General features: G+C 38.2%; 1 protein-coding gene across 2 annotated transcripts in view; it reads left to right on the top strand.

Moving 5' to 3' along the window:
- SIAH1 (siah E3 ubiquitin protein ligase 1) overlaps positions 1-22,555 on the top strand; it is a 29,348-nt gene extending 6,793 nt beyond the window's left edge. The window contains exons 1-2 of one of the 2 annotated variants that reach the window (XM_059383466.1): positions 17,450-18,243; positions 20,546-22,555. In XM_059383466.1, the coding sequence (XP_059239449.1) occupies positions 18,153-18,243; positions 20,546-21,396 (942 nt within the window). In that variant the 5' untranslated portion in view covers positions 17,450-18,152 and the 3' untranslated portion in view covers positions 21,397-22,555. Of the gene's footprint in view, positions 1-17,449; positions 18,244-20,545 lie in introns of those variants that run through there. The other variant, XM_059383467.1, reaches the window with a different exon arrangement.
- Positions 22,556-24,053: the final 1,498 nt, after the last annotated feature.

Genomic DNA, 24,053 nt, shown 5'->3' with positions numbered 1-24,053 from the left:
AGCAGAGGTTAAGCATCTGCCTTCTGCTCAGGTCATGATCCCAGGGTCCTGGGTTTGAGTCCCATGCCAGGGTCTCTGCTCAGTGGGAGCCTGCTTCTCCCTCTCTCTGCCACTCCTGCTTGTACTTTCTCAATAAATAAATAAAATCTTAAAAAAAAAAAAAAGAAATTTAGTGTATACTAGCTTCTTTCAAAGACTACCTTGGAAAGATTACTTCAATAATTGATTTAAGTAAATGGAATAATCTAACTTCTCAAAATTCTTGCTATTTTATTTTCTCCTTTGTGTTTTACTTTCTGCCCCTTTGAGTTTGGTTAAAATTCAGGTGTGTGTGTGTGTGTGTGTGTGTGTGTATGTGAAAAACCCTGATTTAGCTTTGTTAGGGACATCTTCAGTTGTCTTAAAACAGATAGTTGTGAATTGATCTCTGTAGACTGTATTCTTTTGATTTTGTTTGGCGAGGTGATCTGAAAAGTTTTGTCTTACAGTTAACTTTGAAAATGCTAAATTTATGATTTTTTAAAGTATAAACTAAAATCTGTATATGAGATATATGGATATTTGTACATGAATGGGTGGTTTCAAATTTTTTCCCCTATTAGTACCCATATATTTGAGGCATTTTAAGCAAAAAAAAAAAAAAAAAAAAAAAAAACTGAGAGAAAAAGCATCAAGGCAGGTAGAGAAAATCAGCTCTTGATTTCTCAGTGTTTCAATTTTTGTATGAAGTCTCCAGCAGCTCATTAGCAGGAGAGTATGGTGACACAAAATACGTACTGAAATCTAATCCTTTTTTGTTACCAAAATAATATGTATGTTTTATGGAACATTTGAGGAATGCATACAGAAATGCAACCTTATTTTCCCCATGATTGTTTATAATTTGATGATTGGAGAGTAACCATTGTAGACATTTTGGCATAGTTTCTAGTCTATGTGTATGTGTGTTATTTTTTTTAAAGACTGACTTTAAATTTCTTTGATCTGATATAAATCCTTGTAGGTATTTGCCTGTTAAATGATTACCACTTGCCACTAACTACGTATTTGAACTGTGTAATTCCTTTTTTTTTTTTTTTTTTTTTAAAAGATTCTGTTTTTTGAGAGTGCAAGCAAGAAAAACACGAGCAGTGGGAGAGAGGGAGAAGCAGGCTCCTTGCTAGGCAGGGAACCTGATGTGGAGCTCAATCCTAGGATCTTGGGATCATGACCAGAGCTGAAGGCAGATGCTTAACTCTGACTGAGCTACCCAGGAGCCCCTGAACTGTGTAATTCTAAATGATGATGTTTGTGCTTATAGTCTGTATCCTGCAGTTTTGATACGTTGTGTGCTTATAGTTCAGTGGTCCCATCTCTGATCTCTGTGATTTTTGGTTCCAAATTTGAGTCGCCTCTCTCCTTCTCTGATCCCTTGCTTTAAGTCCTTAAAAACCGTATTCAGCAGTTTGTATGCCTTTAGTTTCTTTTCTGTCATTATACGGTACATACAAACATACAACAGCCATATCAGGGGGTGTATTTACTTAACAGTTTTTTTTCTTTTAAAGTAAGTAGGGTTATGATATCATGTGGTTTTATTTTTTAACCCACTCATTTAAAAAGGTTGATTCTTATATTAGTATATATGAGCCCATCTTATTTTTAAATAAAGACAGAATAGTGTTCTGTTGTATGGACCATATATTTTAGTCACTCTCTTAAGATAGGACTTGAATTTTCAGTTTATTTGCTGTGATAAACAGGATTGCTGTAGGCATCCGGATACATAAAGCTTTGCCAACTGTAAGTTAGAAGCGGGACTTGGAAGAAATTGCTGGGTCATAGAGTATACACACTTTAAAATTTGAAACAAACTGCCAAATCTTAGAAGCTTCTACAGTGGACATTTCCAACAGTGTAGGAAAGTCTCTTTCCCCACATCTTTGCCAATACTTCGAATCCAATCTTTGAAAAGAAATTTCTGTCCTTTCTTTCTTTCTTTTTTTTTTTTTTTTAAAGATTTTATTTATTTATTTGACAGAGAGAGATCACAAGCAGGCAGAGAGGAGGAAGCAGGCTCCCTGCTGAGCAGAGAGCCCGATGCAGGACTCATCCCAGGACTCAGATCATGACCTGAGCCGAAGGTAGCGGCTTAACCCACTGAGCCACCCAGGCGCCCCATTTTCTGTCCTTTCTTAAGCAATACATGCAGTTTGTGATTTCTTATACCAAGTTTTTGAACTGCTTTTTCCTTTTTCTCTAGTTTTACATGCACATTTAATTCAAAATAAAATACTCTATTACGTTGGTGTTTTTGAAGAAAAACTCCAGCCTCTAGTCCTCTCCAGGTATCCTTTGCCAGCAGCAACTGTTTTTACTGAGTTGATTATTTTTGTATTTACCGTCTTTGTCTCTAACATGCTTTTATTATTAAATACACATTTCAATTTTAGGCCTTATCTGTTGAATTCCTTTTGTGGATTTAACTTGTCTTTCTGTCTCCATCACATATACTAACCTTCCCATTTATATACTTTCTTAATTTAGTAACATCATGATTTTGTATTTGCATTATTATAATTGTAAAAGTTATTCACAATTTGAGCCATATAGTAAGCTGTTGTTACTTTTTTCCTTGTACTGTTTAATTGGAATTTGTATAATTTTCCTTGACGTTAATGCTTGTCTTGCTTTGTGTTCCCTGTGCTTACTGCTAATTCCACCCCACATTCCTTAACACTTGTCTGCGTGTTCACCGTGCTTTGATGCTTCATGTCGCCTTCTGCCACTAGTGTAAAATTGTCATTGTCAGTGTTCCTTTTACCTTTCTTGTGGGTTAACTCTTACTTAATTGTAGCCCATGTTGCCTTTTTTCTTGGTTTGTTCCATTATGTTTGAAGGGTTTGTCCTCCAGGAGCTTCCTGAAACATATCCAGGGGAAGTAATGTTTTGAGACTTTGCATCATTATTCTGCCCTCAATATTTTTAGGTAATTTCGATTGCACTTAGAATTCTAGAATAGTAATCGTTCTCTTTGAGGATTTTAAAAAGCATCACTCTGTTTTACCTAGCTTTGGATGTTATTGCTCTAAAGTTCTTTTCCTTTCTGATTTATTTGTTCACCCAACAAATAATTTATTGAGCCTGTGTGTGTGCTAGGCATTTTTAAGTATTTGGGATACATCATTGAACCTGACAAAAATTCCTGCCTTCCAGGTTGAGGAGGAGGAGTGCTGCTACAACAGCAAGCATAATAATTAAATTGTGTAGCCTGATAGAAGGTAATACATTCTGTGGGGAAAAAATAGAGCGGAAATGGGGGAGGAGAAGGGAAGACAGAGTGGGTAGTGGAATGGATAGGATTAGCAGTGCATGATGGTGGCGTCAGTGGGCAAAGTGCTGGTCACTTTTAAATAGAGGGAGCAGGGTGGGCATCATGGAGAAGGTAGCATACATGCAAAGATTAGAAAAAGGTGAGAGAATTAGTTATCAGGACATTCAGGAGGAAAGTATGTTAAAGCAGAGGTCCAAAGGAACATCTTAGTCTTAGGGAATCAGGAGGATAGTGCAGTGAGTGAGAGGGAAAGAAGTGGGAGCTAAAGTCAGAGAGTAATTATTTTGTGTAGGGCCATATAGGTTGTTCAAGATTGTATCTGTTACTTGGATATGGGTTGCCTAGGAAGGGTATTGAGCAGAGGAGTGACATGACCTGATATAAATTTTAACTGGATTTTTTGACTGCTGTGCTCAGAACATATTGGAGTAGGGGTTGGGAGACAAGGATGGAAGTGGAGTGGAGGGGGTGCTGTTTAGAAGCTGTTGTAATAATGTTGGTGAGAGATAATGGTGGCTTGAACTATGTTGATTGTATTTAGAGAGGTGGTGTGAGCGGCGGCTGGATTCTAGATATATGTTTAAAGGTGATAGAGTAAGATTTCCTGGTGGTTTTAGTTATGAAAAAAGAAGGATGAAAAAAGGAAGGATGACTTTGAAGGCTTTTGAACGGAGTAACTGGAGGGATGGAGTGGCCATCAAGAGAAGGGAAGGTGGTGGGGTTGAGTCGTATGGGGGAAGACCAGGAGTTCAGCTCTGTTCAGCAGCTCGCCTCTACCCCCGACCCCATCCCTGCACCCCCAGGATACCTGGGAAGTTGGATGTACAAATCTTGGGTTTAAGAGAAATCTGGAGGGTTTTTTTTTGGTTTGTTTTTTTAATCTGGGCTGGAGATGTTGGTGGAATTTAAAAACTAAGACTGAATGAGATCAACGGAGTGAGGACCATGGACAACTCCTAGTGTCAAGAGGTTGGGGAGAAGAGCAGCAATCCATAAAGGAAACTGAGGAGTAGCTGGTGAGCTAGGAAAACTGTGTGGGGACAGTGAACGGAGTTTATTAGACAGGAGTCAGTTCTGTTAGATGTTGGTGACAGTTCATAACTTGCACATTAAATACAATCAAAACTGCAGAATCAGGGTGAAATTCGAATTATACTGATTTACTAAAGCACTGGATACTATCTGCTAAATTGAAGTCTTGAGAAACAACATGGAGTTATGCAGTGGTCTGTTGTTATGCTCTTCTTTTTGAGTTAAACATACCAGAATTGGCCGGTATGGTATGGTCACCATACATGTTGTATTTTCTTACCAGTGTATAAATGCTTCAGTGAAAACCATGATGCCATTAGGGCTTTGCTTTATACCAGTGCATCATTTGCATTTGAGGTGGCCTTCTGCTTTTGTCTTTAGTCCTTCATGATTAGAGTACTGTAGTACTGACTTGGGAGGAGCCAGTGTGACCATAAATGCGAATGGGAGCATTCAATTATTTGGCTACCAGATGGAGTCACATGACTCAGAAAGTGCCACTACTGGTTTTTAGATTATTAAACATAGGAAAATAAAACATTCAATTTTTGTAGAAAAATGTGGTTATCTCCTCCCCCCCCCCCCCCCCCCCCGAGAACAGAATCTTAGTTTGAGAAAAATCTTCTATTTTTTGTTTTAAGTTTGAGGAAAATTTGAGTATTAAGTTAGTTCATGTGTTACATCCTTATTTGAAATATTGGAAATGATTTGGCTGGAGTTTCAAATATAATGCTTATGAAGACACAAATTATAATTTTCAATGAAATACTTAATTTGAAAAGGTGCCAAATACTTAATATGGCATTTTTTTTTCATAAATTCCATTATTTTTCTACTCTTTTACTAGTAAAAGAGCTACCTACCATATAATGTATTATGACTTTTTACCTCATTAATTTGTTCTGTCTCCCAAGCAATGTCACCAACTCTTCATGGGTTACTGCCAGTTTTGATCTGATTAAAAATTTATGGCCTGTGTGTGTGTGTATCTGCTATATTTTCCAGATGGAATGTGGAATTGAATGGATTGTATGTTACAGCATAGATAGAACTGGGTAGTAATGCCAAGATAGAGCAGAAGAGGAAACAAACATCTTCTGGACTGTGTGACAGTTTTACATCCTGAGAGAATACAAAACATAATCCTGGTAATAAACCATTGTATTCAGACTTGGATACAAATAAGTGAATATTGGACACACTGAGATTTGGTTATATTGCAGGAGTGATTGTGTTGTAATCATGATTGTGATAAAGTTTTGATAAGTTCAAGTGTGTTACCAGTAATTCCATTATTTAGTAATGTGTGGTGTAAAATAAGAAGATTGAGAAAGCCTGCTTGATCCTCTTCTTTTACTCGCATTTCTCTGCTCTTCACTGCTTGATACTTTGATTTAATGTCTGATGGTTTAATGACAAACTCAGACTATCAGATTCTGCCACTTTGATACAAAAAAATTCAAAAAGCAACTACTTGCTAGGGCCAAAGATTTAATTTAAAGAATTTAGGGAAATTCTTTTTTCTTTTCTTTCTTTTTATTTGTTTTATTTTCTTTTTGGTCAACTTGTATATAATTTGAAAAGATGTGCTGGATGAGAAGTTAAATATTCAGTGCCAATAGGAGATTATACTGTATGTGAGGGTTATTGGAAAGAAATGAGACTTCGGGACAAAGCAGACAATCTGGAATCAGGCTCTGTGCTTATTCTTAATTTTTTTGATCTTTAGTTTCCTCATCTGTAGTGTGGAGCTACAGCCTAATTTCTGAGGCTTACATAAATGGTGTGTATGAAGCTGCTGGCACAGTTCTTTATAGGTCGGTAGGTGCCCAGTTTATGGAGCTTCAGTCACAGCAAACTCCGATCTTTGTCAGACTTCAGATAGAATCCCAAATTGAGGTCATGAAAATGAACACAGTAGGTTGAAACAACAGTTTTCAGTAAAATCCTGTATAGTCCAGGTCTTTTTTATTTAGTGATAAATTGCAGGGTTCCTAGTATGACTCTGTAAACATCACCAGGTGATTGTGTGGCTACTAATATATCAAATGTTTCCATGTATATGATCTCAGCTAATTGATGTCCAGTGTTGTGGTAGTTTTAGAAATTTTTTTTTAAGGATTTTATTTACTTACTTGAGAGAGAGGGCCTATGCGCACCAGCAGGGAGAGGAGCAGAGGGGGAGGGACAGGCAGACTGAGATCATTGCTGCTTAACCAAATGAGCCACCTAGGGCCCCATACAAATGAGAAATTTGAGGCCCAGGATATTGTAATTTTGCTCAATATCAAAATACTTAATAAGAGCTGAAGTAGGAATTCAGGTTTGAGCTTCTCATTCCAGTCAAATTCTTTTCACTGTATATAGCCACATTCTCCAGGTATGTTGTCAATAGTGCATCACTAAAAATTGAAATTACTGTCTAGGAATTGGTGAGTTATGGAACTCTGATGTTATAAACATAAACATTTTGAAAACTTAGAGAATTGGTAGGAAGTACATCTGTTTTTTTTTTTTTCCAAGACTGTGTTTATGATAATCAAATGATTCACTTCACCATGTAGTGTTTTCTTCTTTTCTTAGGTGAATTTATTTTTTAGAGCAGTTGTAGATTCAGTAGCAAAATTGAACAGAAGGTACAGAGATTTCCCATATTCACCCTGCCCCCACCCGGTCATGCATAGCTCCCCCATTATCAGTAGTTGTCCATCAGAGTCATACGTTTGTTACAGTTTGTACCTGCATTGACACATTGTTTGTTACAGTTTGATGTACCTGCATTGGTACTTCGTTATCACCCAGAGTCCACGCTTTACATTATGGTTCAGTCTTGGTGTTAGGGTTAGGAGTTCTGACAAATGAAAGATGAACGTTATGTATCCACCATTACAGTGTACAGAAGAACAGCTTCATTGCCCCGGAAGTCCTCTGTACTTCACCTATTCATTCCTCTCTTCCCCAAACGTCTGGGGGCAAGCTCTGATCTTTTTACTGTCTCCATAGTTTTGCCTGTTCCAGAATGTCATATGATTGGAATCATATAGCATGTAGCCCTTTCAGATTGGCTTCTTTCACTTAGTAATATTCATTGAAGGTTCTTCTGTGTCTTTTCATGGCTTGGTAGCTCAATTCTTTTTAGCGCTAAATAAGACTCACTGTCTGGTTGTACCAATTTATTTATCCACTTAACCTACCAGAGGACAGCATCTCAGTTGCTTCCAAATTTTGGCAATTACAAATGAAGCTGCTTAAAAACACCCATCTAGGTTTTTGTGTGGACATGTTTTCAACTCCTTTGGGTAAATACTGAGCAGCATGATTGCTAGATCTAATGGTAAGAGTATGTTTGGTTTTGTAAGAAACTGCCCGGCTATCTTTTATAGTGACTGTAGCGTTTTGCATTTCCACCAGCAATGAGTGAGCGTTCCTGTTGCTCCACATGCCCACCAGCATTTGGTGGTGTCAGTGTTCTGGATTTTGGTCATTCTAAAAGATGTGTAGTGGTATCTTGTTTTAATTTGCATTTCCCTGATGACAGATTTGTGGAGCACCTTTTCATATGCTCATTTGTTGTCTGTATATCTTTGGCTGGTGTCTGTTGAGGTGTAAGTTGGGTTGTTAGTTTTATTGTTGAATTTCAAGAGTTCTTTGTATATTTTGGATAACAGTCCATTATCAGATAAGTCTTTTGCAAATATTTTCTCCCAGTCTGTGGTTTGCCTTCTCATTCTCATGACAGTATCTTTTGCAGGGCAGACATTTTTAATTTTAATCAAGTCCAACTTATCAGTTGTTTCTTTCCTGGTTCAGGTGTTTGGTGGTGTTTTTGAAAAGTCCTTGCTAAACCCAAGGTCATCTAGATTTTCTCCCATTATCTTCTGGGATTTTACACTGAGGTCAGTGATTCATTTTGAGCTAATTTTTTTGTGAAGGGTGTGAGATCTGTCTCTAATCTTTTTTGTATGTGGATATCGAGTTGTTCCAGCATAATTCATTGAAAAGTCTGTCTTTTCTCTTTTGCTTTTGTTCCTTTGTCAAAGATCAGCACCGATTATAGTTATTTTAAAGTGAATTCTAAATTTCAGTTGTGAATTCTCTTTAAGGTGTTTATCAACAGTAAATTCATTCTACTTGCAGGGGCATCAGGGATAAGTGAGTTCTGCTTGAATACATACCCTGTTCCTTCTCCTTGGAGTCCTTCATGCTGTTTACTTGATTTAGTCATTCCTTCCAGAAATAACTTGAGTACCTGGTCTGGGCTGGGTACTGTCCTAGGTGCTGGAGACACAAGAGTGAGCAAAACAAACAGGGTCTAGTCTCAGAGTTTCTCAGTGCAGAAGTTCAGGACCAAAAGTTTAATGGTTCAGGGATCCTGGGACTTCTCAAGACCCTTTGAGGGTCAAAACTGTTTTTCACAGTAATGAGACAGGAGAGTACACTGGAGTTTCCCAGAGGCTACATGGCATGTGGCATCTTAATAGATTAAATGCAAAAGCACGTAATGAATGTCCAATTGCATTGTATTGCATCAGACATTAAAAAGATGTGCAAAAATGTGAAACACATTTTTCTCCCTATTATGGAAAAGTTATTTTTCATAAACATTTAAAATGTCATGGATTTTTTTTACATGTAATGTAAATGTAATAGTAGTTTTATTTATTTTTTATCCTTTTTATATTTTTAAAATTAACATGTATTATTTGTTTCAGGCATACAGGTCTGTGATCCCATCAGTCTTACACAATTCCCAGTGCTCACTGTAGAACATACCCTCGCCAATGTCCATTACCCAGCCACCCCATCCTTCCTTCCCACCTCCCCTCCAGCAACCCTCAGAGATTAAGAGTCTCTTATTGTTTGTCTCCCTCTCTGGTTTCGTCTTGTTTCTTTTTTTCTTCTCTTCCCCTGTAGTCCTCTGCCTTCTTTCTCAAATTGCACATATCAATGAGATTGTGATGGTAATTTTAAAATAAAGAAATACTTTAAAAATTTATTAGATTGAATTTCTAATATAGTAACTATCAGTACATATAAGCCACATGGACAGAAAGCTCTTTTGGATTCCTCAGTAATTTTTTAAAAGTACAAAGCAGTAAAGAGTAAGTTTGGTTTCCCCCACCCATGGCCAGATAGGTTTAAAGGGTTTAGAAGTCAAAGGATCAGCTGTTCAACTCGAAGGCAGTCAGTAGACAATTTGTAAATGAGAGGGTATAACTATGTTCCAATAAAACTACTTCTAGAAACTGGCAGCTGGCTGTGGATGTAGTTTACAAACCGCTGATATAAAATGTGCCTGGTACCAAAAAAGCCTGAGCACTTGAGTTATGAGTAAAAAGTTGGTGTTGTAGTTGGGAGAGAATAGGGGAGAAAATAGACAATTAATAGTCAGAATTGTAAGTGGTGACAGATATTGTAAGGATAATTAGAAAGGTCATCTGGCCTTTAGATAAAGTGATCAGGAGAGGTACCTTAAAGGAGCTGACTTCCATTAACTGGTTACTTGTTCAGGATTTAACTAGGTGTCATCTTTCTGTTTTGATCTTCCCTGGCTACATTAGAGATCCCTATTGCATTGGGAGGGAAAAGGTAGTTTAATTAAATTTTTATTTTTACTTTGAAGGTTATTAGACTTAAATTCAGAAAAGATTAATTTTTCAAGTTGCATTAAAAAATATCCAAAGCATATTGGCTTAAAAGGATTGAGGAAGCGCCCCTTGAGTGGCTCTGGCTCAACAGTTAAGTGTCCAACTCTTGATCTCAGCTCAGGTGTTGTTCTTAAGAGTTGTGAGGTCAAGCCCCATGTTGGATTTAGATAGATGAATAGATAGATAGATATATAGATAGAAGAAATTATACAGCCTAGATTAGAACATTGACCTAAGTTACATGACATTTAGTAAGTAATTTGTATCATTTTTCTTTTCTGAACATGAGAATTGGTTAAGATTTCTTCCAAGTTTAAAATTTTTGGTCTATTTGTTTGCTTTGCCTAGGATGCCATTTGCCTCCCTCTGCCCATTTCTTCTGAGTCTTCCCTGATCAGATAAGCTCCAACTTCCATTATTTACTAGTTCTATTATCTGAAACATAAGTTTTATAAATTTATTTTCTCACCCATGTGGTAGGGTATAGATGCCTGACCTGGAAGCTCACTGAAATGGTGAAATGAAATCACAGCATATATAAACTTCTGAGGACGAATACTTGGTATATACTAGGTGTTTAGTAAATATTTGGGGCAGCTGTTTTAATGAAATTGGAGGAAGGTCTCTATTTTGCCTTTTTATTTAGCTTGCTGACCCTGCAACCTGGTAAGACTATAGCAGCAAGAACAAAAGCAACGACAAACGGGCAAGGTCCAGTGAGAGGCGTGGCAATTAAAATATGAAAACTCATGTTCTCATATGAGGGGTTAAGGAAGTACAAGAGCGGTTGTAGCCGGGGCGCCTGGGTGGCTCAGTGGGTTAAGCCGCTGCCTTCAGCTCAGGTCGTGGTCTCGGGGTCCTGAGATCGAGTCCCGCTTCAGGCTCTCTCTGGGAGCCTGCTTCCTCCTCTCTCTCTCTCTGCCCACTTGTGATTTCTCTCTGTCAAATAAATAAAATCTTTAAAAAAAAAAAAAGAGCGGTTGTAGCCATTCCAGTTTCAGGGAAAGGACAGGGAAACAGTCATTCCTGCTACGAAAATCTTGATTCTCTTGTAGGAGATTGAGGGTATCTACACAAATAAAAAATGCCTTACTATATCAAGAAGTCATGAGGTAATTTTATCAACCCAAATTCATGAGATAGAACTTGATTTCTGGGGCGCCTGGGTGGCTCAGTGGGTTAAGCCTCTGCCTTCAGCTCAGATTATGATCTCAGGGTCCTGGGATTGAGCCCCACATCAGGCTCTGCTCAGCGGGGCCTGCTTCTCCGCTCTTTGTCTCTGCCTGCCTCTCTGCCTACTTGTGATCCTTGTCTGTCGAATAAATAAAATCTTCAAAAAAAAAAATAACCAAACTTGATTTCTTTTGGAATGCATATGCAAAACAAAGATTGAAATTGTGAGGAAAATATATGTGACAACAGGGTCAGTATCAGAATTATGTACAGAAAAGAAACGAGTAGATGGGAAGGATCAAAGAATAATTAGGAGAGAAGTCCACAAAGGTGAAAGACTCGAATCTTTGGATTGAAAAGACTCACTAGTGTTTTGTTCAGCAAGTGCTGATGGCATTTACTTAGATGTTTTGGTGAAAAAACTTTTTTTTTAAATTTTATTTTTAAATAAAATAGGCAGGGCCTGAATTCACAACCCTGAGATCAGGAGTTGCCTGTTCCACCAACTGCCAGCCAGATGCCCTGGTGAAAATTTCTTTGAAAGAGTCTGACAAGCCAGGGGGAGAATGTTATCTGCAAAGGAATAAGAATAAAAACAGCATTAGATTTTTCATCTATATCATTACAAATATCATGGGCAGAATTTATATAGTTCTCAGGGGAAAGGGGTGTGACTGGAATTGCAAACCTGTGCAGTTTTTGTAAGAGCTTCGGACTGCCAAGATTGAGACTCTTATATGTCCTTTCTGAAAACTTCTTGAGGTATGGTGGTTGTGCCAAGAATATGAACCATAATTAAGGATTCAAGGGGAAAAAAGGGTATTCGTCTTTTTTTTTCCCAAGTTTTTATTGTAATTCCAGTATAGTTAACATACAGTGTTTTGTTTCAGGTGTACAATATAGTGATTCAGCAGTTCCATACATCACCTGGGGCTCATCGTAACATGTGTGCTCCTAATCCCCAAGCATGGGTATTTTTTTGTGACATAATTGTGAGAAATGAAATCAGAATGGTTGCAGTTAGGTTTCAATGATTGTTTTGACACAGTTTTGACATTTAATAGAATCTTTATCTTGGCAGGTGAGAAAGGGAAAATTTTACTATTAGCATGTTAAAATTGGGCTTGCCTTGTTTTGGGAGATGTTAGTACTTTTATTCTTGATGTTAATAAATTATAGATTAGATATGAAATAAAAATACCATGTAATAGTAAAAATAGATTTGGTATATAGAACCATGCTGTCCAACAAAGCTTTCTGCTGTGAGGAAGACATTGTTACACTGTTTTGTATTCCCACCAGCAAAGTTTGAGAGTTGTAGTCCTCTGTGCTTATCAGTGCTTGGTACTGTGTGTTAAGTTTGGCCATTCTAGCTAGTTTTAGAGTTCTGATCCAGAAATTTGGAGAACATATTAATGTTAATGGCAAATTATTTCTCCTTTGGTTCAAGAAAGGCAGTTGAGATTTCTTGGGACCTAAGGTGATGACTTAACACATACTTATACATGTTTGTATCCTCAATGTCCTACCAACAAGACCCAACCAGTTCATAAAGAACACTCTGCCGTGGCTTGGTGCTGATACTATCTTCTTTATCCGCCCCCCCAACCCCCCACCAAAAGAGGATGATGGTGTAGAGACTTTGCTAAGAAAATGGAAACTCTCAGACTGAAATTTTCTTAACCTCCAACTTCCTGAGCTAGACATCTTCTGTCTTCTCTGTGCTTACTATGGAGAAAATACCTCTTCTGAAAAAGTCCAGTCACTCTTGAGTTTGAGTCTTGAGTTTTGAATCCCCCATCACCAAGAATTTTATTTTATCACATTGCTCCATTTCTTGGGATTACTACCCTCTTTTCTGGACTCTGTCAGTATTCACTATATTCTGGTCTCTCCCATTTAAAAAAGAAAAAGAGGAACTGTGTGGACAATTTCTCTGGGCTTTCAGCCATTCTCTAACTTGCCTCTCCACTCCACAGCCATGCTTTTTGTTAACACAGCATCCTGTTCAGTCTTCTTTGGTCTGATTTGCACACCATATCCCCAAGGTTGCTTTTGCAGAGGTCACCAGTAACTTCTATAATGCCAACCCATGAACACCTGTTAAGCATGATCATACTTGACCTCTCAGCAGATTCCACATGGTTGACTGTGCCATTATTTTTACTGCTTCTTACCATAATATATTTTTTGTAATTTTTGTATTTATTTGCACCTTTTACAAGATCACCATTTCTGAATTACTTACTTTGATCCATTGCTTATTTTTAATTAAGTAAGAAGGGTTCATGGATGCTATATATTCCATGAATTCTTGCATGTTCGTGCAGTTCTGCTTGTTGCCTTTTAATTTTTTTCTGGTTACAGATAGAGTACAAGTTCCCTATAAGTATATAATAAAGCATAATTTACTCTAATATTTATACATGTGAATGTTTATAGATCTTAAGTCTGTACCTTCCCTTGACTTCTGAGACACCACCCTCTCCTGCTTTTCTCTCATCTTTGTTTTTTTCCTTCTCGGTTATTCAGGTTTTTGCTACTCACACGAGCCTCACCATGGCATTTGGCCAAACCCAGGGTTAAAAATGCAGAATCTCAGAGGCATCTGGGTGGCTTAGTGGGTCAAAGCCTCTGCCTTCGGCTCAGGTCATGATCTCCGGGTCCAGCATCGGGCTCCGCTCAGCAGGGAACCTGCTTCCTCCTCTCTCTCTGCCTGCCTCTCTGTGTGACCTCTCTCTCTTTCTGTCAAATAAATAAAAAATATCTTTAAAAAAATGCAGAATCTCAGGCCCAGGTTCAGAATAATTCTGATTCTAAAACAGAACCTGCATTTTAATAAGATGCCTAGATGATTAGTAGGCACTGTAAAGTTTGAGAACTCTTGCAGTCTAGGGCCAGTGCCTCCCATCAGTGAACTCGTCAGTCTTAAATGTTGGGATTTTTCTTATTTTAGGCATGTTCCTCTTCCCTGTGATTTCAGATGGTATTGTGTGTTAACGCCTCCTCATCTGCACTCTGAACTGTTGTACATCTACTGCTGTTCTGCGTAGACCTCTCACAGGCATCTCACTCCCACTTAGCATTTCATCTGCTACTACCCTGCAGTATCTACCATAGTGCATAGTGGGTTCTGAGTCAGTATATGCTGTTTTTTTTACTGGGGTGGAAGTCTCAAAGTAGAGTGATTTCTCAGCAAAAAGGCAAATGTATATTGCTTTACACATTTGAATTGGGGTTTGCACTTTCCTTTTCATTTACTGGGCTGTTACCTTTTTTCATACTTTTTATATAGCAGATATTTTACCAGATAATTGTCCTGGGCTTTCCCCATTTCATATCACCAGCCTTCCTAGTAACTAACTAACTAACTCACTCACTCACTCACTCTTCTATAGCAGCGGAGTTTTCAGAATTATTTTTAGGAAAATATGTACAATTTAAATTCCTCATGTTACTTTGCTACAGTTTTGGAAACTAATTTTTTTCCTGGCATTATTGTTTTATAATGAACTTTGATTTTTTTTTAAACTTTAGGCATTTTAAGCTGTTAAATTTTTTTTTTAAAGATTTTATTTATTTATTTGACAGATCACAAATAGGCAGAGAAGCAGGCCTCTAGAGAGAGAGGAAGCAGGCTCCCTGCTGAGCAGAGAGCCCACTGTGGGGCTCCATCCCAGGACCCTGGGATCATGACCTGAGCTGAAGGCAGAGGCTTTAACCCACTGAGCCACCCAGGCGTCCCTAAGCTGTTAAATTTTTAAGACTTGCATTAAATTTTAATTTCTTCAGTGTGTGAGAAGTAAATCTTAAAATAGAAATGAATCTTAAAAATAGAAATGATAACATTTTCTGCATAATACCCTCCACAATGTCAAATGTAGAAAGTACGTACCTCTTTTGCAAAAAAGAGTTAAAGGATGAAAGCCCTTAAATGTTTTGAATGGAGTTTTATTTAACCCCTTGATTCCTAATAGAACAAATTCATAATCTGAACCTGTACTTTATTGTACAGTGAATATTTTATCATTTTTAGGAATAATTTTTGGAAAAATAAGAGGGCTGGTGATATTTGCATTTTTTTTTACTAAATTAAAAATGCAAATTTCACTTCTTATTTTGATAGTTTTCACAACTCAATCAGACTAATCTTGATAAAGCAGTTTATTTATTGTCCCCTTCGAAGAAAAAAATTGCTAAAAATTTCACATCTGTATCATGTGCGAGTGTGTACACTCTGTATGTTGTTTGTAGCTTGCTTTGCAATACACTGTGATCCTTTTTGCATGCGTGACTACATTTCTCCATTTTAAACCTTTATTTTGTAAGTAACTGTATTAGCTTCCTGTTGCCACTGTAACATAACATTGTCATAGATTCAGTGGCAGGCCTTAAGGATGCAGACATCTTGGGGGGGGCATTATTTGCCTGCCATAGTAAACTTCAAAATAGTTGTTGTATATTACTAGGCATGAGGTATGACTAATCTGAGAAATTGTTCATCAGCCCTTTATAAAAAGAAACGAAGGTTCCCACGTGAAATCAAGAATAAAAGTTTAAGTCCATCCACTTTTACTTAAGTATGCTAATGTGACAAAACAATAATTAAATGCTCTGAAATTACTGAGAGCATTAAAGGCTGATTATAAAATGTTTTGATGCAGATTAAAGTCTACTTAGGAAACTAAATACCAAACTGGGCTTGAGATACAGACTTTAGAAAGCTTAGGTAATAGGGCATTCTTCATAAATTTTGGATTTTTGTTAACTTTGTATTTTATGGGCTTGTCATTTACACTAAGACAAGCCCATAAAATACAAAGTTAACAAAAATCCAAAGTGTAAGGTAATTTTTGTGAAATTTTAAGCTCTTTGTAAATCCATTGTAAATGTTCTGCTTAGTCGAGAAATTCGCTAAGCTTTATTATGCTAAACATTAGTTAAGTGGCAGTTGATCTTTGGCAGACATGTTTGATAACCTTTAGAAACTCAGTATCTTTTGGAACCTACACATTCTAGGTCTTTTAACTAATAGATGACCTCAAGCAAGGCAAGAAAGTTCTGGAGGTGTTAAGTGAATACGTATTTTGGGGTATGTACCACCTATGATATACATAAATTACCCAACTCCTTTAATCCAGACAAAAGCTATGTGAGGCTGGAAATACTGTCCCAGTTTTATGGCTGAACAGGTGGTGAAGACTGGGTTTGAATCCAGCTGTGTGTAGGTGCCTCCAGAATGCTTCCACTTTTATTGTCCGGACTCACTTGTTGAGAGGTTTGTCTGTAGGTTAATGGTTTTCAGATGGTGCTCTAAGGCTCTGTAACAGATCCTTTGGAAGTTTGGGAAAAATGATTTTTTTTCCCCCTGGAATCATTCCTTCCCTTTGACTTGTTTTACACATTTGGGTTCAGTTTTAACTGTTTGGCAAGAGTTTCCCTACCTAAACCATTTAAAGGCTCCTGCCCTAGAAACCTGAAACCTCTGTAGCATGAATATGTATTAGAAAATAAAAATATAGGTAATAATAATTTATATTTGTCAGTGAACAGACTTTATCTAATTTCAGTGATATTTCTATCCCTGAAGGTGTTTTGTGTAGCCTAATACTAAAATGAGGCTGAAGTGTTTGAACACACTATTAATAGGGTTGGGAAGTTATTAGAATTAAAATTTGATGGGGAAAGTGGGTAATCTATAACTTATGCCCAGGGTTTCATTCCCACTAACAGCTCCTGCTGTGTTTAAAAGCTGCCCTGTAAGCATGATGTAATGACAGGTTAAACCCCCAAGTGTACTTCCTGACACAGTGCAAATCTGAGGCCCGAGACTTTATTGGGGCACGGTTAATGCTTCTTTAAAAACAAAACAAGCTTCTGTGTTTAATGAGGCTGTTTAAGATGGTTTTCCCAGAGTGGGAGGAGAATGTAATCTCGGTTTGGAGGTTGGAGTTTGATATGGTTATGATTTACTGTTTACTTCTCTCCTTCAGTCTTTGCTTCGAAGGGAGAGGAGTTTGAAGTATGGTGCCAACGGGAGTAGAAGTGGAGGAGTGAGTTAGAATTGAGGAAATATGATAGTCGACTCCCAGTAAATAGCAAATGAAGTGCAGAGAACTGTGTTCACACGGTTAACCAGGAGAAGAGCACTTGTTTGGCCATGTATGTTCCATATACTCTGTGTAGGTCTTAGATTGAAATAATACAAAATTGCCAGTATCTCTTTTGTTCCACGGAAAGTAATGTTTCGACCTAAATATAAGCATGTGTTAATGCTGAGGTCCCAGTGTCGCTGGGGGTCGAGGGTAAGGTTGGAGTTGCGGCCACGCAGTGCGTTGCCCGGGAGCCGCCTGGGCTGGGAGGGCGGAGCTTGCGGGCGTGCCCATGGCGTCAGCCCCTCCCCTGTGGACCCCGCCCAGCCAGCCCCGCCCCACGTTAGCTGCTGTTGGGTGCAGCGAGCCTGAGGCTGGCTGGCTGGCGCTGCGGGCTGGAGCAGGCTTTCCCAGCGGCGGCCAGGCCCCAGCCGTGGGCTCCTCGCGTCTCTCCTGGCGGGCCGGACCCTTTAGTGGCTCCAAAGCTGGCTCCGAGGGAGCTCTTACTCCAGCCTCCTCGTACCTTACACCCCGTCCTTCACCCAACCTGGCTAGCTAACGAATGTGGGGAAGACAAACTTCCAAGACAGACGGAGTAGGGCCCAGCGGAGGACAGCTCAGTGATGGCGCCCATTTTTGGAAACGCAGGCGAATTTGAGCTCGCAGGGAGGTGTGGTCGACTCCTGTTGGGACGGGAGAGCCTTCCTTTCTCTGCTGCTGCGGTAGCCGGTGCCTCGGAGTGAATGGAGTGTGTTATAGGGCAGGACACTTAAAACTTCGCGTCTTGAAAACTTGAACTCGGACATGATTAGGAACAGAAGGTGTCCAGGAGGAGACTCTGTTAAAAATCCGTATTTGCTTCTGGGGGAAAGGCTATGAGCTACCTGACTTTTCATGACCGGGAAGTCACCCTTACCTTTTCTGTACTCTTGGAGGGGTGTCTTGCTCACATGTTTACCAGCAGCTGGGACAAGGAAGAGAAAAGGTATTGACATTAAAAGACTGGGTTGCTTAAACTATGAAACGGGAAAGTTGTTGCAAGCCAGTGGAATCTGGATCAGGGAGTGGCTGCAATGTAATTGAGCTCGAATTTGCGGCAGTGTTTTGTTTTGTTTTGTTTTTTGATCTGCTGTATTTTTCTGTTTAAACTAAGCTTCAGGTTCTGTCATCACTCCTGCAGGGTTGTCTAAAGACACTTGAGTCCTTGGTTCCTACTGCAGGGCTGTTGTGTGGTTCGGGTTCTTTTTGGTTGAAGATGGAGCTGGGTTCTACCTTTGGAGCTTTGGGAGGTTTTAGTAGGTGCTGTCCTCGAGTACCTCCATTCACAAGAAATACCGGCCTCATTTCACTTGTTTTCAGTCTTTAGATAGGGATTTAAATTGTGCTCTCTACAGTCTTTGGAAAAAAATATACATTTTAACATAAGCATGTTAACATAAACATGTTTAATATAACATGATTGATGATCAATGTACAGCTATTTGTTAGGTTAAGAAATGAAATGACAATGTTTTTCTTGCTTGCATTTTCCTGGTTCTAGTATGTTAAATACAAACTGAGTTTACTGCCCCTTAATGTGATTAGCTTGTTTTGGTTTAGTGATTTGAAAAGGCATTGGTGGTTTAGACTGTTTCCTGCTCAGGGAACCACTTTCTAATTCTCATGTTGCTTTTTAGTGAAGGATATAAAATGGACCATGAAACAGGCATACAGCATAGACATGGGCACTTTGGCAGTGCTATGCCCTTTGTTTCCAGGTGATGGAAAGTGAGGATCATCAGCACAAAGAATCTAACACCTGGGTTTTACATTATTTCAGATGATGAAAGTTGATTCCTGTTGTCCCTAAATCCATGTGGTAAGCCACATTATGATGGAATTCTGTACTTTTGTAAACTCCTCAATTGTAGAATATTAACTTTAGTTGACAGTGGAATTAATCTGTTTTTTTTGGAGGTGGGTGCAGCTTCAACCCTCACTTGAGGAATGTCTTCAAGTAATCTAGAACTCAGGCACATTGTTTTTTCAAAGTCACATTCTTTGCACCAGAATAACAATTATAATTGAGAAACCATTAAATTTGAAGCATTAAATTTTAATATTGTTTAATATTATTAGAAATATGGCTTATATAGTTATTGGGAATACACTCTTAGGACATTAGTAGAGTGATCTTTATCTCTGAGACAAATATGGCCTGTCATATCCTAGCAAAGGTAGTTTCCTGGGGAAGATGTTTGCTTTATCTTCATTTAGCCTGACAGGTTAGTTACCTTGTCATTTCTTCTAGGTGACATTTATGTCTTAAATAATATTTATTACTGTGCTGATGAATGCTTCAGCAACACTGGTGAACCCTAGGGTACAAAGAATTCTTAACCTGTTCACTATACTGTCCCCAGTGTTGTGTGTCTCTCTCTGGTGCTTTTATCTTTATTTACCTTATTTTCTGGCTCTTTCCCATTGCAATGTATATCTGATTTGTATTGTGGAATGGAAGTAGAGTAGAGAGATGTACTTTCTGTAAGTGCCAGACTAAGAACTTTTGAAGATGGCCTTCCATTTCTCTTCTCTTCGTCACACTTTTGAGGTGGGGGTTACTGATCAGTACGAAATAAGATTAATGCATCGCTGATGTTAATATTCTAGGGAAGACTTAACTAGATAAAAATGGATGATAGGATGGCAGCAGACCCTTCTCCCATTCCCTAAATCTACATCTAAAGCAGATTTCTGTTTACCATTACATGGAGTTAATCAAACTAATGTCTTGCTGACCCTTTGGATTACTTGTGACTCCCTGTAACTGTTGGGAGCTGACCCAGAATGGGATAGAAATAGATTGAGCAGGGGAATTGAACACAGAGTGGGAGGGGAAAGTTCAGTAAAAATGGATTTCATTGAACTTAAGCTACTCAACACACAGTTTCTTCAGTTGTTGATGGTCCGGTTTCTGTTTCAGCATTTAGTCCATGTTGTCTAGTTCATCCAAGCAGATTTTTTATATATATATATATATATATATTTTTTTTTTTAAAGAAAGGGAGTTCTACATGTTTCCTGGAACATTTTAATAAAAGAGATTTTATCTGGCGTACAACTCCTTATAATCAAAATGCATAATTTGTGTAATTTATGGTTTTTTAAATCCTTTAGTCTTTTGCTCACAGTACATTTTGCATGAAACTGAAGTATTTCTGGCATGTCAGCATTATTTATAAAACAAGTGATGGTTGTAATTCTTTTTCTCTTGCCTCCTTTTATTTTTATTTATGTTTTGGTTACAGAAATGAGCCGCCAGACTGCAACAGCATTACCTACTGGAACCTCAAAGTGTACACCGTCCCAGAGGGTGCCTGCCCTTACTGGCACAACTGCATCCAACAATGACTTGGCGAGTCTTTTTGAGTGTCCGGTCTGCTTTGACTATGTGTTACCACCCATTCTTCAGTGTCAGAGCGGCCATCTTGTTTGTAGCAACTGTCGCCCGAAGCTCACATGTTGTCCAACCTGCCGGGGCCCTCTGGGATCCATTCGCAACTTGGCTATGGAGAAAGTGGCCAATTCTGTACTTTTCCCTTGTAAATATGCCTCTTCTGGATGTGAAATAACTTTGCCACACACAGAAAAAGCAGACCATGAAGAGCTCTGTGAGTTTAGGCCTTATTCGTGTCCGTGCCCTGGTGCTTCCTGTAAATGGCAAGGCTCTCTGGATGCTGTAATGCCCCATCTGATGCATCAGCATAAGTCCATTACGACCCTACAGGGAGAGGATATAGTTTTCCTTGCTACAGACATTAATCTTCCTGGTGCTGTTGACTGGGTGATGATGCAGTCCTGTTTTGGCTTTCACTTCATGTTAGTCTTGGAGAAACAGGAAAAGTACGATGGTCACCAGCAGTTCTTTGCAATTGTACAGCTGATAGGAACACGCAAGCAAGCTGAAAATTTTGCTTATCGACTTGAGCTAAATGGTCATAGGCGGCGATTGACTTGGGAAGCGACTCCACGCTCTATTCATGAGGGAATTGCCACAGCCATTATGAATAGTGACTGCCTAGTCTTTGACACCAGCATTGCACAGCTTTTTGCAGAAAATGGCAATTTAGGCATCAATGTAACTATTTCCATGTGTTGAAATGGTAATCAAATATTTTCTGGCCAGTGTTTAAAACCATTGCATTCAATTTCACAGAGAATAAGGCACCATCTGCCTGTCAACCTGAAACTTTTTTGGTAGGTGGAAGCTAGACACATGAAGGTAAATAAAAGGAAAGGCTGTTAAATACAGGAAACAGTTGCATGTAGTAACACTAATATATTTAAAAATAAGTCAGCAGTAAACCACTGAAAAAAATATATATATACACCCAAGATGGGCATCTTTTGTATTAAGAAAGGAAGCATTGTAAAATAATTCTGAATTTGTGTTGTAGATTGACTGTACTGTTGAAAAATACTGGGTTTTTGTTTTGTGTGTGTGCTGCGAGCTGGGTGTGTGTGTGTGTGTGTGTGTGTGCGCGCGCGCCCGTATGTGTGTGTGTGTGGGGGGGGTTTGTTTTTGTTTTTTTTTTCTCCTTTAACCGACAAGCCATGTTGAGTGGTCTTGGACCACTGCTTTTCCCCTTTGTGAGTCAATACATAGTGCTGCTGTGTGTGTATATTTTTTTGTGTGTGTGTATTTGCTAATTTTTATTAATTCTAGTTTTTCATTAAATAAATTTGACTTTCTTTTCTGTAATTCAGGTTTTTCCTCACTTTTTTTGTATCTTTTTAAAGTTAGTGTCTTTTTGATATGCATAATTGTTTATGGTAAAGTTTATACATAAGTGTTCAATACGTATTTTCTTTTCCCCCATTAATCAGTTCATTAGAAGTATTTTACATTCAACTCTTTTGAGAAGATAGGAGTTCCAGAAAGGAAAGGTAACAGCAGAATTATCAGAAGCTATTTAAAGCAGTTGTAAGATGGTCTCTGTCTCTCTCTTTTCTCCAGCTGAGTCATGCTTTTGAACTTATTCTTTGAAAGGTTAGGGAATACTGATTTTTTTTTTTTAATACTGAAAAAAAAAATCAGCCTTTTTTTTTTTCCCTCCAAATATCTTGGACAAATCACATGTTTAAAATTTGTTCTTGTATTTATTGGTTTTGCAGAAGAAGGCATCGTCATTACACAGTATTTGTAATCAAAAGCAAATCATTTGTTTAAAAGCAGTTTGCAAAAAATGTTTTTGGTCTTTTATAATTCTCATTAAAAGAATATCTGGCAAATTAAAAACTTTTGTGTGTCTGCTTTAGCTCTGTTTGATTTTTAATATCCAAAGTTATTTTCCTGTTCAATTCTGTATTTTATAAACCAAAAACAGTATGCTGTATTTTGAAGTGTGATAGATTTATTCTAAACAAAGAATGAGTATATATGGTCTCTGGGTATACGGAGTCTTGATTTCTTCTCCCTTGCTGACATTTTTATCCTCACAGTTCTGATAGGAGACTAATTTAAGTTAAAATGCTGACCTCTTTTCTTCCTATTTAAAAAAAACACAAAAAACCCCCAAACCAACAGTAAGAGTTAGTATTTCATAGCCTGATATTTAATAGCCTGGGCCTTAAAGCAGCCTTCCAGGGACCTATGTGCCAGTTGTAGCTCTAGCCCACTTATCAGGTATGGGACCTTGGGCCCCTGTTTCCTAATGTGTAAAACGGGGTTAATTATGGTAGCTCCCCAAGGGGTTAGATGGGATACCAGTAAGTTACCTAGAACAGTGCTGCTTTGCAGTAATAAGCACCCAACAAATGTTAGCTGCAATTATTAAGCTTTTAACTAGCACCAGACTGATAACTGTTGCTAATTACACTGAGGCCCTAACAAGATTCTGAAACTGCCTTCTGAATGACCAAAGATCATTTTATTTTGTGTGTCTTTTACGGGTACACTAAACTTATTAGAAAGTCAGTTAAAATTAATTTGGACTACCCCCTTAACCCACAAGCAGTTTTGGATAACAGAATTTACTTTCGTTAACCATTTTCAGAATGAAGATTTGTGTAGTCTCTTTCCCTAGCTAGCCATTATTTTTGAATTGGTTATCACATGTTCGTGTAGCCATTTTTGTAGTGAAAGGGAATACCTCAACCACAAATGTATATTTTGGTCTCTTCCTGTTAGCATGTGTGTTTAGAAAAGCAGTTTTCCCCCTACATTTGATTTATTGAATACTTCTGTAGAGGTACATCATTTTGTTTTTACAATATTTTAAAGTGTTTCTTGGATTATGATAGTAGTATATGCTCAGTGTAGGGTCTGGAAGTTAGAAAAGAGCACACATGAGATCTCTGGAACTCATCTATTCAGAGATGAACGGGAACATTTTTATTTTTCGAGTCCTTTGTAATATTTACTTCTGCTTACACATTTATCTTGAAATCATGTAATTTTGTGAACTGCCCCCATGCCCCACCCCATGCCCTCACATGTAACTTTAATAATCTTGGAGAGACACGGTTTTGGGAAAACTTAGTGATGAGGATTGACTAGAATTTTAGCCAGTTTTCCTGATGTTAGATACCGCTTTGTCCAGGTTGTCCATGTAAATCTTTTCTGGCTATTTATAACCTGCGAACATTTCTCATTATATTCTTGGGATTCTTTTATTTTTTTAAGGCCTTGATACTTTTATCCGCTTTCTGGAGAGGTTCCAGTGGACACTTAGAGTAGTGGTGTGAAGGATTTTCCCTTAGATTGTAACCTCATGTTTTGCTAATTTGTGCAAATTAAGATAGTAAATTTTGTGT

Source organism: Mustela nigripes, chromosome 17 (assembly GCF_022355385.1).
Source record: "Mustela nigripes isolate SB6536 chromosome 17, MUSNIG.SB6536, whole genome shotgun sequence".
Lineage (NCBI taxonomy): Eukaryota > Metazoa > Chordata > Mammalia > Carnivora > Mustelidae > Mustela > Mustela nigripes.
This window is presented reverse-complemented; position numbering and strand designations above follow the sequence as displayed.